Genomic DNA, 13,215 nt, shown 5'->3' on the forward strand with positions numbered 1-13,215 from the left:
CCATACCTCATCCTCTCCCATCTCTTCCTCTATTTGAAAAGCAAGATCATCTGGTGTCGCCAGGGATCTCGTCATAATAATGCAATGTAGTGTGTAGCAGATATATGTTTACTTATTTTCTTTTGTGAAAGTTTATTCTTCTACGTGAATCAAAACACTTTACATGGGAGGCATTTTTGCTGTATTATTTGTGCATTGTTTTCTCCTATTTTTATCAGTCAGCGCTTTTGACGTTAAGCTGAAGAGACAGCTACATTCTGGTCTTGCCTTAAACGAAGATTTGACATGCATGGGACATGTGGACACAAGTCAATTGATATGCAGACATTCATGATGGTACACACGCCAATCGACACAGAATGCTTTTATATTTTTTGCTATGTAATTTTTTAAATATTTTTATTATATTATATTTTTTTAGATTTTTTGCTATTATACTATTTCATGGTCCCTTGCTGTGTGGTTGGTGAAACTATGTATGAATAAAATGGGTGTAAAATGTAGAAGAGTTTGTGCTTCTAATATATATTATAATTTAAGTTGAAAGTAGGTGAGCAGTGGCTTGGTTCTTACCAGTTTTGGCAAATAACAAACAGGGTTCTGAACAGAGATGTGTCCTCTATCCCAACCACCATCAATGGACCTAAGATAATTCCATCAACATCTGACAAAGCAAAACTCTTTGCCAAAAACTTTGCAGTAAATTCTACCCTTTCCAACCATAGCCGCCTATCCACCGTATTTCATCCTGTGTCTGAAAATACACATACATGTAAAACAACTGGCCCTGACAGCATTTCAATCATAGTGCTCAAAAAGCTTCAACCGGAACTAACTCCCATACTTACAAAGCTGTTTAAATGTTGCCTTAAGGAGAAATGCTTCCCAACACCCTGGAAAACGTCATTAATCACCCCCATATTTCAAAATTCTGGAGATCGGTCATCTGCCTCTTAGTACAGACCAATCAGTCTCCTGTGTGTCATGAGTAAGTTGCTGGAATCTGTGTTAAATAGAGAAGTGGACAACCACATCAGTAGAAATAACTTCCTCAGTGACATGCAATATGGTTTCCATTCTACTAGGTCTATAGCTGATGTACTAACTGTAATATCACACAAGATTAGTGAATCTCTTGACAGGAGCTTCATTTCTAGAGAAATAGCTCTTGACATATCCAAGGCTTTTGATAGTGTATGTCATAAAAGTCTACTTTACAAGATCGCCAGATATGGAATATCCGAGAATGTCCTCAATTAAATCCTTTTTCTCTGATAGGCTTATAAGAGTAGTTGTGGATGGGTAAAAATCAAAAACTCATATTATCAATGCTGGCATCCATCAGATTTCCATTCTGAGCCTAACTCTCTTCTTGATCTTCATCAATAATTTCCCACATCACATTCTTAGGTCATTCGTAAACATTTATGCAGATGACACCACAATCTTCAAAGGTAAACAATGACAAAAATCTTCTGATCTTGAGCACATGGTATAAAAGTGGTTGGTTAATTTTAATGCATCTAAAACTAAGCTTCTCTCTTTTCATCATAATCGTTCTGACCTCCATCTCTTGCCAAGATCATTGGAAAAATGGTTGGATCATTCTCTCACTCCAGTAGGTATCTCACTGCTAATGCGATCCTCTATCTGCATAAGAGCCAAGTACGTCTTAAAATGGAGTAATGTTGCCACATTTGGGAAAGAGCTGCTTGGTCCACCCTATCTTACCTTGATAGAGTTCAAAACCAGTTTCAAAACCTAGTGGGTGATGTCCTTTTCTCTTCCCTGCAACCTCTTCCCAACAGATGAAATATTGCGACCCTGTCTCTGCTCTATCATTATTTTCATGGCAAGTGCTTATCTGAGCTCCAATCTATGTTTCCTCCTTACCAAACTTTCACAAAAAACTTGACTAGCTACAACCACTATCGACAATTTCCCCCACGTTCTTGTTGAGCCGTCCCCTTAAATAATCCAAATTCTACCTAATCTACACCATTAAACAATTGCTAAACTACCACCTTACATTCATTAACCCCTTATCCTCGAGTGGTTTTCATGCCTTGATAAGTGGTGACCACCTTGTTAAAAAAAAATCCACATACTTTTTTTCTTATATAACAAGGTTGACAAACTGGACACATAGACAATCAACTCTTAAATCCTCTCATTTGAAGTCATTCAAAATCAGAAGTTTGAAAAAACTAGAAAACAAGAATTGGAACAACAACAACAACAACAATGCAGACAAAATAGAAGTTCTGCATAAAAAAAGGTAAACTGTTGATCTAGATGATTTCTGATTGGATGACTTCATTCTGGATGAAAATCGTTCTTAAATAGGAAAGTCATTTGAAATATTAAATTCGGAACAGAATCTGTTACCTAATATTGATCCCTTACACCTGGATGCAGTAAGTTTGTGAATGAGTTTGAGGAGAGAGAAAGAGGGAGAGAGAGAGAGAGAGAGAGAGAGAGAGAGAGAGAGAGAGACTCACATTTGGTATACTTCTCTTCTTTTTCCACACAATAATATTTATCATCATCAAAGCAGACAGACACAAGAGATTTCGAATCGCAATCCGGATAAATTTTCTTGCAATTAAATTCAGGTTCTTTACAAACTGCGCCTAAAATAAAAAGACAACAATTTATCAAAAGACGATTTTGACGTCATTTTTGCTTTTAATTATTTATACTCACTAGGAATTCTCACACAAATCATCATCAGAGATTACTCTTGCTGAAATATTCAGCAAAAGAAATTTGTTTAAAGTAGCTGAGTGGCTTTGACTACAGTATTCAAATAAATTTAATGTCACCTTATTGAATGGTGTTCATGATCCGAGCTGGTATCCGTACCTTTCAATGTCTCTCCAGACAGCTATAGTTGGTATAGTTTAAACAGCCAATCATATTCTTGTAAGGAGGAAAGACCCGGATGTACTCGTATTCATTAAATCAGCTGGAGTCTGAGTGACAATAAATCTTCTCACATTTCCACTTCTTTTGATCACTTTTGCCAATAACTTAGCATTATCATAAGAACCGTTTGCCATTGATTTCTTGTTAGCCACGACCATTGGTCTTCACTGGAATTTGTGTGGCAATAAGTCTACCAAAGTATCCCAGTACTCTTTCCACTCATCCAGTGGAGGTCTTTCAGTCCTCCTCGGTCCTTCTATCCTCCTTGATCCTTTATGACTATTTTGTGTGGTATCATGCTTTGTTTTTTGGGGTTTTCTTTTTCTTCAGTTTTTTTTCCCCCAGTTTATAACATTTCCTCCAGTTCGTATTTATTATTATTATTTTCATTTTACATTTTCTTATCTCATGTTTGAAGTTAAACATTTTGTGAATGAATTCCAACTTCTACCGTTTCGTTAAGATCAGATAATCATAAACTGAACCCCTTCATGTCTTAAGTGGCCTACCACACGAATTTGGGCCATTAACATCAACTTTGGAGCATTTCGGATGAATGATAGTGAACGACATAGCCATACCAGTTGAAACATAGATAAAAAAAACAAAAACAAATGTAGGAGTTGAATTTGATGTTTATTTACCTCATCCATAGAACATTTTAAATAGAAAATTGATTAAATTCTGAATTTTTGAGATGAGACATGAATGCTTGTGTTATGTTAATCGGACAATTATTCTCATCTTGGGTGTTATTAGCACAACGTTTCGGTCGCTGCAACCTGCGACCTTCTTCGGGTGTTTAGAATATGCTTATTTTCCTACTGTAGGATTTTTGATATGTAAAACACATAAAAACATGAAACAAAGGAATTTTCCTTGTTTTTAACTGATACATCAATTATCTTAAAAAATTTGCATCGCCTCCAGCAAATGATCCCAGTTGAATGATTACATACTCCCTCCCCCTGTTATAGGGATGATCATGGGTTTAAACAATTTTGTACAAGTTTTCCCGGACTGATTTTAGTAAAAAACTATTTTATATCTATTTCTTTTTGCAGAGAGTTATTGTATTGATGTGAATTGGCCGCATGTTGATTAATCAGGTGACTTTGTGTAGTAATTCTCTAATGAACTATTTACAACTTTATAAATTTGACAAGAAGAACCAGAGGCCAAACAGACAACAATGAAATAAGTCTTTATACTCTTCCTCTGCCTGCTAGTTAGCTAGCAAGAAGAAAATACCATCACATCTGGCAGGTGCTTCACCTGTAGGTGAACAAAACCAAACAGCTGCTATCATACAATGTTGCCCCATACCACACACATATATTCTCACAGAGAAAGTCATACACACAGAGTAAATGATTTTTTTTTTTTTCAAGACTAATGTACTATCCAAACACTTGAATACAAAACAATAATTTCAATTGTATGTTATATCTATATATCTATAAAAGTGAAATTGTCTGTATGTGTGTCTGTCTGTGTGTGTACATTTCCTTACCAAATTACTCTGTCAATTTTTAGTCTACAGACTCGAGATTTGACATAAGGTGTATTGAGATTTAGGAAAATCTTTTTAGTCGGTTTTCAGCCAGAAATTTGGCTGTCAAGGGGTCAAAGTTCAACTATTTGATCTTTGAAACTCTACCAAACTCCTCCGCCAATTTTGGGTCTAAACACTTGAAATTTTAGATGTAGGTATCTTGGACATGGATCAAACTTTTTAACTTGATTTGAGCCCAAAACAATAAATGTCAAGGGGTTAAAATTGGGGTCAAAGTTAAAAAAAAATTTGACCTCTCAGCCAATTTTTAATTTAAACATTTGAAATTTTACATAAAGTGTATTCAGACATAAGGCAAGCGTTTTAATCGCTTTTTGGCCCAAAATTTGGCTACCAAGAGGTCAAAGTTCAAAAGATTTGACCTTTGCGGTCTCTAGCAAACTATTAAGCAAATTTTGGGTCTAAACATTTGAAATTTTACATAAAGGGTATTCAGACATGCAGCAAGCTTTTTAATCAGTTTTTAAGTGCAAATTTGGCTTCCAAGAGGTCAAAGTTGAAAGAGTTGACTTTTGCTAACTCTACCAAACTCCTCCGCCAATTTTGGGGCTAAACACTTGAAATTTTAGATGTAGGTTACCTGGACTTGAGTCCAACTTTGTAATATATATATATATATATATATATATATATATATATATATATATATATGCACAATAAGGTATGACCTTGAGCAAAGCTGGGCTGAACTGCTTGTATATATATATATATATATATATATATATATATATATATATATATATATATATATATATATATAAATTTTACAGAAGGTCAGAGAAACAGAATTTTTTTATAATTGAGCACTTTGTTGGAGTTTTTTCCCCACAAACACCACACACACACACACACACACACACACATACTAAAAGAAATACCTGTTCCAGATTGAGTAAAATTAATTCCATAAACAGAATACTTTTATATCCTCTTAAAAAGCTTAAAATAAAGATATGATGATACTAAACCTTCTGTTTAGCATCCTTATTCCAATTGTGATCAAAATCCATTACATGATTTTGATTCTAGAAAAATGCCTAAAATTTAAGGCTTCAGCAGTCTTAAGAAGAAATTGAAATTCAGGGAATCTTGCTTAATTGGTGTCTCATGAGTATGGATAGAATTTAATTCTTAAATATTAAAATTTTCAGATGAAGTAGGGAATAAGGACTCTGACCAGTTTCACTTAGAAAAGGACAAATTTCAGGTGACACTCGCACGCATTTCAGGTGGCACGAGCACGTTCAAGCAAATTTTTGTGACCATGAGTGCGTTTGTTTTTATATATTTACAAACTTTAATTAATCTTTTGATTGATATTTTTATTAAAAAATAAATAAATAATTATAATTATTAGTTTTATTATTTATTGGAGACCAAGATTGTTTTATGGAGAGAGCATTGTTTTATTTTTAAAACTATTTAAACCAAAATTTGAATTGATATATTACCAAATGAAGACTAACAATTAAAAAGTTGATTTTTATTTTGGTTTAAATAGTTTTATTAAAACATTTTGTAAATAAACGCACTCTTCATAAAAAATCAACCTTAATCATTATCATTATTTTTTAATAAAAATATCAAGCCAAACATTAATTAAAGTTATATATAAAAAAACCTACCCGTGGGCATGAAATTCCGCTTGAATGTGTCAAGGTGAAACGCACTCTGTCTCACGAAAATCCACTTGAAAATTTAAATGTTTTGTAAATATAAAAAAGGAGAGAAATAAAAATACCCCCCCCTAAAAAATTGAATAAAAAACTTTCCTTGCATAGACCATTCTCTTGGCCAGATTAACTTGTTTTATTTATTTGTAAACAACTACTTGCCAACGACAAATTTAAATGTGATATTCGTTCAAAAGAGACCCGAATACCCTAAAAATTAACTTTTTAATTGTAAGTCTTCATTTGGTAAAAATATCAATCCAAATTTTGGTTTAAATAGTTTTATTAAAAAATAATTGTAACTAAACGCACTCTCCATAAAAAAATCAATCTTTGTTGCAAATAAATAATATAACTCGTTATTTTTATTATTTATTTATTTATTTATTTGAATAAAAATATGAATCCAAAGATTAATTAAAGTTATGTAAATATATGAAAAATGCACTCTCAGTGGCAAAAATCCACTCAAACCTGTCAAGGTAAAGGTTAAATCGGTGTCACCCGAAATCTTTCCTTTTCTAAGTGAAGCCAGCCAGGGTCCTTATTCTCTACTTTGTCCAAATTTTCAAATCAGAAATCATGCTCATATTATGCTCCCTAAAAACACTTTAAAATACTCAAAAGAAACTGAACTTTGGAGAATATTTACTAATTGATGCCTAATGTTTAAATTTCACAAAAACCAGAAGTATCTGAATTTTTACAAAGACGCCTTCCCCTGTATAAAGCTACATTAATGTAAATACAGTCCACATTATGATTCCTTATGCCTAATAGCTGTGTTCCTTAATTCATAATTATCGATTAATTAGTTTAGGAGTGAATCCTATACATATAAATATATACACGTAGCTAACTATATATATAAATAGTGATATTTATATTTATATTAATTTTTTTGTGGTTAATAAATCTTATTTTCTTCATTCCTAATGCATATTTCACGACAGAACACATCTTGTAATTCACACAAAGATGCATCCAATTGCATCCAATTGCCTTTTTTTTTTTTTTTTAACTTTGTTCAAGATTCCTTATTCAATTTATTATCATTGCAGACTATCATTCGTTGGTTCACCTGAAGGTGTCTGGTCAAGACAAAAGAATGAATGCAGTAAGGTTCTTGTCACAGTCTGTGATAAATTTACTGGGCTTTTAATTGCTGTGTAGCATAGCAAAAACGTGGCTGCAGGTAGATCAATTCAAATAATACTCATTAAAACTGACTACAAAAGGAAGGAACATGATAGGCCCACAAATTCATAAATACAATTAGATATCTAATATGCTTTGAATAATTCCAGGAAATTAATAATACCTATATAATGATGTTCATATGTACTTATCACTTTTCACACATTTGTAAAAATGAGATCGTCTGATCAGCAAATACGCTGATTGGTTATTAACCTGATGTCGGTAAGGGAAAAACTTCTGCGTATTTTAAAATTGTTACTTCTGCTTATTTTAAAATTTAAAATTTTAAAAAAAAACTTCTGCTTTATTTTAAAAATAAAAAAATTAAAAACTTCTGCTTTATTTTAAAATTTTTTAAAAATTTAAAAACTTCTGCTTTATTTTAAAATTTAAAAACTGCTTTATTTTAAAATTAAAAAAAATTTTAAAACTTCTGCTTTATTTTAAAATTTAAATTTTTTTTACTCATTTAAAAATTGTTTCAATATCAAATTACGTCATCCCATCGACTAAAAGAGCATGATTTAAAAAAATAATACATTTAAAAAATTGACATTCATTCTATTCATTTGAAGCATATTTAACTGATAATTATTTTTTTACAGTAGGATGATAGAGAATATTAATTGTTTTAAAAAGAATTAAATTAATACAATTTTAAATAAAGAAGAAATTTGTTTCATTCATTTAAGGAGTATTTAGCAGACAACGATAATTTTACATAAGAAGAAAGAGTCTTTTCTTCTTAATAGTACAAACCCTGACAGACCATATATTATTTGAAATGGAATATTATTAGTAAGAGTAAATTATACAGATTGATGTAAAAAGCACAATGGAATTAGCAATTCAATAAAAGTTGCATTGAGAAAAAAAAACGAAACTTTATTTGAAGAAAAAGTTCCAGGCAGTGGTAATAGTGGAAGAAAGAGTGCAAAGAGTTAAAATAAAAAAATATCTAAATATTAATAGGATAGCGCGTGTGTTATTTATTTTACTTACATCCGAGTGATTGTTGTTTAATTGCTATGGACTTCCATTTCTTGTAATAAATAATTTTACCAAAGAATTCTTCATAAGTTTTGGTTTCGGTTTCGATTATAGCTGATGGCCCTCAAGTCATTTATTTTTTTTATAAATAATTTTACCAAAGAATTCCTCATAAGTTTTGGTTTCAGTTTTGGTTATAGCTGATGGCACTCCAGTAATCTATGTTTTTTTATAAATAATTTTATCAAAAACTCTTCATAAGTTTTGGTTCCAGTTTATGATTATAGCTGAAGGAACTCAAGTTATATATATATATATATATATATATATATATATATATATATATATATATATATATATATATATATAACTTTATTTTTTCATAAGTTTTGGTTTCGGTTTTGATTCAAGCTGATGCACCCAAATTTTATTATTTTTGACATCGCAACTTTATAAAAATCAATAGAACATTAACTCTATAATAATTATGAAATCTGCAAGAATTAAAATATCATATTTAAGCGTACTGTACGACTCGGCTAGCTTAGATAAATATTTGTGCAGTTTTAACAAAAAAGCTACAATAATATCAGAGCATCTCCATTTACACTGAAAATCTACAGAATGCCAACATCAATATATTACATATGATTGAATCCCCTGCAGAATTTCCACAGGCCCTGCTAGTTTACGGTAATAAACAGGTGAAATATATACGCACATGATTCCTGTGAGCTGACAAACTGTACAAAGAGGATAGAAAATATTATGGATAGAAAATGGATCCAACAAGACAAGACACCATCCATTATTGATAGATTTTTCAGAATAAAATTGTTGATAACTGATGTTTGCTTTTATACCAACTTTGGTCCATCATCGGTTGAGTTTTTCTCTCTTTTTTTTTTTCAATTAAATAAAAGGCTTTTGTGTTATTTGTTCAGCTGTATCTATGTGTTTGCTATAGAAAAACAGATTTGAGACAAGAATTTTTTTTCCTTTTGTATAACACTCCAGACAACAAATATACTTTTTTTTTTTTTTAAATTAGAATTATTGAATAATCTGGATATTATTGATAGTAAAAAAAAGAAACCACTGATATATATGAATCATGTAAAATCAATGTTTGATGGCTTTCGTATTGATTTAGGGGGATTAGGTTGAAATTGGTACAATACCCTTCTTGTAAAAGAAGTGAATCAATGAATGAATAATGAGTAACGGTTTTGTGAATTATAATATACAACAATGTCGATAGACCACATGAACCGGGTAAAGTGTTAAGTAATAGTCTTCTGTGCGTTAAAGTACAGACGATACTAAGAATATGATTAAGAATTACTTAAAACCTCTCTACCCAATCATGGCTGATAGAATTAGAGCAATATAACTCTGTGGATTCTGTTTTAAAATTCTGTACAGATTGCCTGATTCGACATGGCAGGATCAACACTCATTTCCATTTAGTATCACACACAAAGCTGCTTTAGATCCTCCTCTTGGTAGTGAGAAGAATAATTTGCAATGTCAGAACTGGCAACAGTTTGTGGACTTATCCCATGATGATCTTACTTAAATGGTAAAGCTAAACTCACAACAACTTCTAGAAAATATCCTTGAGATAACAAGATGTGTCTACTACTTTGAGAAAGTCATTGTTTATCTCAACCTCAGCAGTCGTAAGTATAACTGCTGCAGATATCTTCTACATGTATCCTTGTAAAGAAATTGATGTTGTCTTTTGTTTTAAATCAGTCGAGCTATTCTCCTCCAATCTTTTTCATTAACAAAAGTTCCACGTTAATCGCTTACTGAATTTTATCCTTTTTTTTGCTGACCATTCTTGACAAACCTTAAAGATAGTTGTGTCAGTAGTTATTTTGACCATCGTGTCAAGCACCAATGACCACGCCATTGTTCAAAGTCATTTAAATTAACCTTATTTTCATATTAATGCATGAAATGTAATTCAGTGGATTGTCATTAATTTTTAACTGCCAATAAATTACTACCATGTTTTACCAATAATTAGAAAATTGCATATACTACTATTAGAAAATTGCATATACTACTCCCAGTCTACTTGATTAAGTGTTTAGTGCATGTATGCATATTATTTATATGGGTTGCTCTATTTATAATGTTAAGTAACATATGCATAATTTACGTAGAATCAACAGGACATGCGTGGCCATCTGTTTCTCGTTTATCTATTTGTCATCTTCTTTGTATAGAAATATCAACGTCTGTATGTGTTCCTTATGAAAACAAAAAAGGTTAGAGAATCTTAATAATAACTAAAAGTGTATTAACATGTAAAATTTTATCGGGAAGACAATAAAACTGGTCTTAAATCTCAAAGTGCATATGTAAGGGAGCTATGAGGGCAAAACCTTCCTTAAAACTTATATCATATTTTTATGAAATTTAAATTGCATCTCTAAAATGTTCTTTGGAAGATGAATGGAAGTAGCCCTGAATTTTTATGTACCTCGTTATGTGCTACCTCCTTCACCAAGGAAGATATGGGGGTAGAATCCCCTTTAAAACTACATATATGCACATTCAATTTCAATTAAATTTGGACCATTTTGTCTTCTCCCAACTTTATGTTGGGAAGGACAGCAACAACAACAACAACAACAACAAGTAATATTATGTTACAAGCATAGAGAAAAAAGAAATGGTGTTCCTCATCCAATCCAAAGCAACATCGGTTTTTCCTGCTAGTGCATCATACAAGTCACTCCCAAGTCACTTTCTCCAATTTTATATCCAGTCTATTCAAACATATACATAAATTTGTTTTTTTTAACGAAAAAATTGAATATCACTGATTGAAAAAAAATCTTCAAAAGAAAATAAGAGAATCAGATCTTAATTAAATTTTCATTATGCATTAATAAATAAATTTATTTTATTTAGAAAAAAAACCCCCACAAAAAAACGACATTTTTTCTTAAGTCACTTAAATGACTTTATCATCTCCCTCCTTCATTTCAAGGATAATTATGTCTTATCATACCATAATCGAAACTAAGTGATCAGTCTTAGGCCGAGATAAATGTTTTCAAAATTTTCTCAGAAACTGTAAAACTAATAACCATGGAGAATTAGTGGATGCAATATGTACATATCTTTGTAGTTATTGTGACTCTTTCTCAGAAAACCTTGGTGATCTAAGTGACAAGCAAGCAGAACGATTCCACCACGATATAAAAGTGATGGGAGAGAGATATCAGGGACACTGTAATGGCCGATTATCGTTGGTGCCTTCAATGTGATTTTGCAGGTAATCCAGAAAAAAGAAAATAAATTTAACGATGACTAGAACTTTTCTTATGTAATTGTTTTCAATATTAAACATTCTTTACTTTGAGCCTTTTTGACAAAAACAACTATTTTTGTCTGGCTTTGCCACTCAAGCCTCAAAAATACGATCTTTATCCATAATCTATGATAAATTATAAGTAATGTTTACTGTTGGAGGAAGGCTATGAGTTGATAAAACTCAAAAGAAAATAGCAAGATTTAAGTTGAGGAAATATAAATTTATACAGTTCTAATTTCATGAAAAGAAAAAAATGAAACCATTTCATTTCCGGTACACCAAAAATCTGACCTGATGAGAAAAAAATGAACTGTATTTTTGGATTCAACATATTCAAATTATCCAAAATCATTAGCATCCAGAAAGCTGTAATGAATAACACCATGATAATGCACGGCCTCATGTTGCGAGAATGATACTGCAGAAACTCACAGACTTGGGATACGAAACTTTACCACATCCTCCTTATTCTCCAGATCTTTCACCCACAGACTACCATTTTTTCAAGCATGTAGCCGCTTTTTTAAGCAACAAAACTTTCAGATCTAATGCAGAGGTTGAATCTTTTTTCAAAGATTTCTTAGCATCTAAGCCAAAGAATTTTTATCAACGAGGCATAAATGATCTAGTTGATAGATGGCAAAAATGCATGGATGTTCAAGGATCATACTTTGACTAATTTCAATGTCTAGTGTCACCTATTTGATTAATAAATCCTTTTTCTCTAAAATTGGCCATTATTTTCCGGACAACCTAATACATTCACATTCACGTGTATACACACACATGCTAACGTACACACATGTACTCACATACGCGCATATGTACGCACACATGTGCAACGTCACTTCCCCTTTCAAAGGAAATCCACACATGCGCAACAGACCACCGAAAACAACTATAAAAGCAAGAGCAATAAGCAGCTTCTTTCTTTCCGACTCGCTTTCCAAGCCGAGTGGTCGGCGCACCAGCTGCCGCCATTTCAGCAGGCGCGCATGCGCGCACCTTATGCCACTTGCTACTGTATGTGGGGCAAAAAACTAACAAACAGTACATACACCCTCCATGAACTAGATTGACTTTCTCATCTTTCTATATATACAACTTGTGCCTGAGAATACCTTCGCGTAGCTGACTGCTAACATGGCGCACAGCTTTACTGATGTCAACCCTCTATCTTTTTCTTTGTCTACACGCTGGACCATCATTCCCATTTCCACTACATTGCTCACTTCTCTTTCCACGTGCGAACAAACGATAGTGACCCGAACGTGATACAAGCACACATTTCCTTTTCTTTCTACATCACCAGTCCTGCAACAAACGATGGTTACATCCAAACGTGGACATGAACACGTGTTATACCTAAAACATTCATTTTTCAACAGTAAATAAACGACACGTTTATTTTATCCAGCAATTGAGTCTTTGTTTCCTTCATTCCATTCGTTTCATTATTTTCTTTTGTAACGGGATTAGGATATATATATCCTAGTCCTCTACACGTCTTGACA

The 13,215-nt window shown here is 32.2% G+C and overlaps 1 protein-coding gene across 1 annotated transcript in view; it reads right to left on the reverse strand.

The window, feature by feature from the left end:
* The window catches only part of LOC145286063 (uncharacterized), a 32,796-nt gene extending 23,588 nt beyond the window's left edge, over window positions 1-9,208 (reverse strand). Inside the window, exons 1-2 of the mRNA XM_080134736.1 lie at window positions 9,089-9,208; window positions 2,502-2,633 (exon numbers count right to left, since the gene is read on the reverse strand). Coding sequence (XP_079990862.1) covers window positions 2,502-2,633; window positions 9,089-9,176 — 220 coding nt within the window. The 5' untranslated portion in view covers window positions 9,177-9,208. The remainder of the gene's footprint in view (window positions 1-2,501; window positions 2,634-9,088) is intronic.
* Between the last annotated feature and the right edge of the window lie 4,007 nt (window positions 9,209-13,215).

The sequence above is a fragment of the Euprymna scolopes genome, chromosome 10 (assembly GCF_053919585.1).
Source record: "Euprymna scolopes isolate OS-2025 chromosome 10, ASM5391958v1, whole genome shotgun sequence".
Taxonomy (NCBI): Eukaryota; Metazoa; Mollusca; class Cephalopoda; order Sepiida; family Sepiolidae; genus Euprymna; species Euprymna scolopes.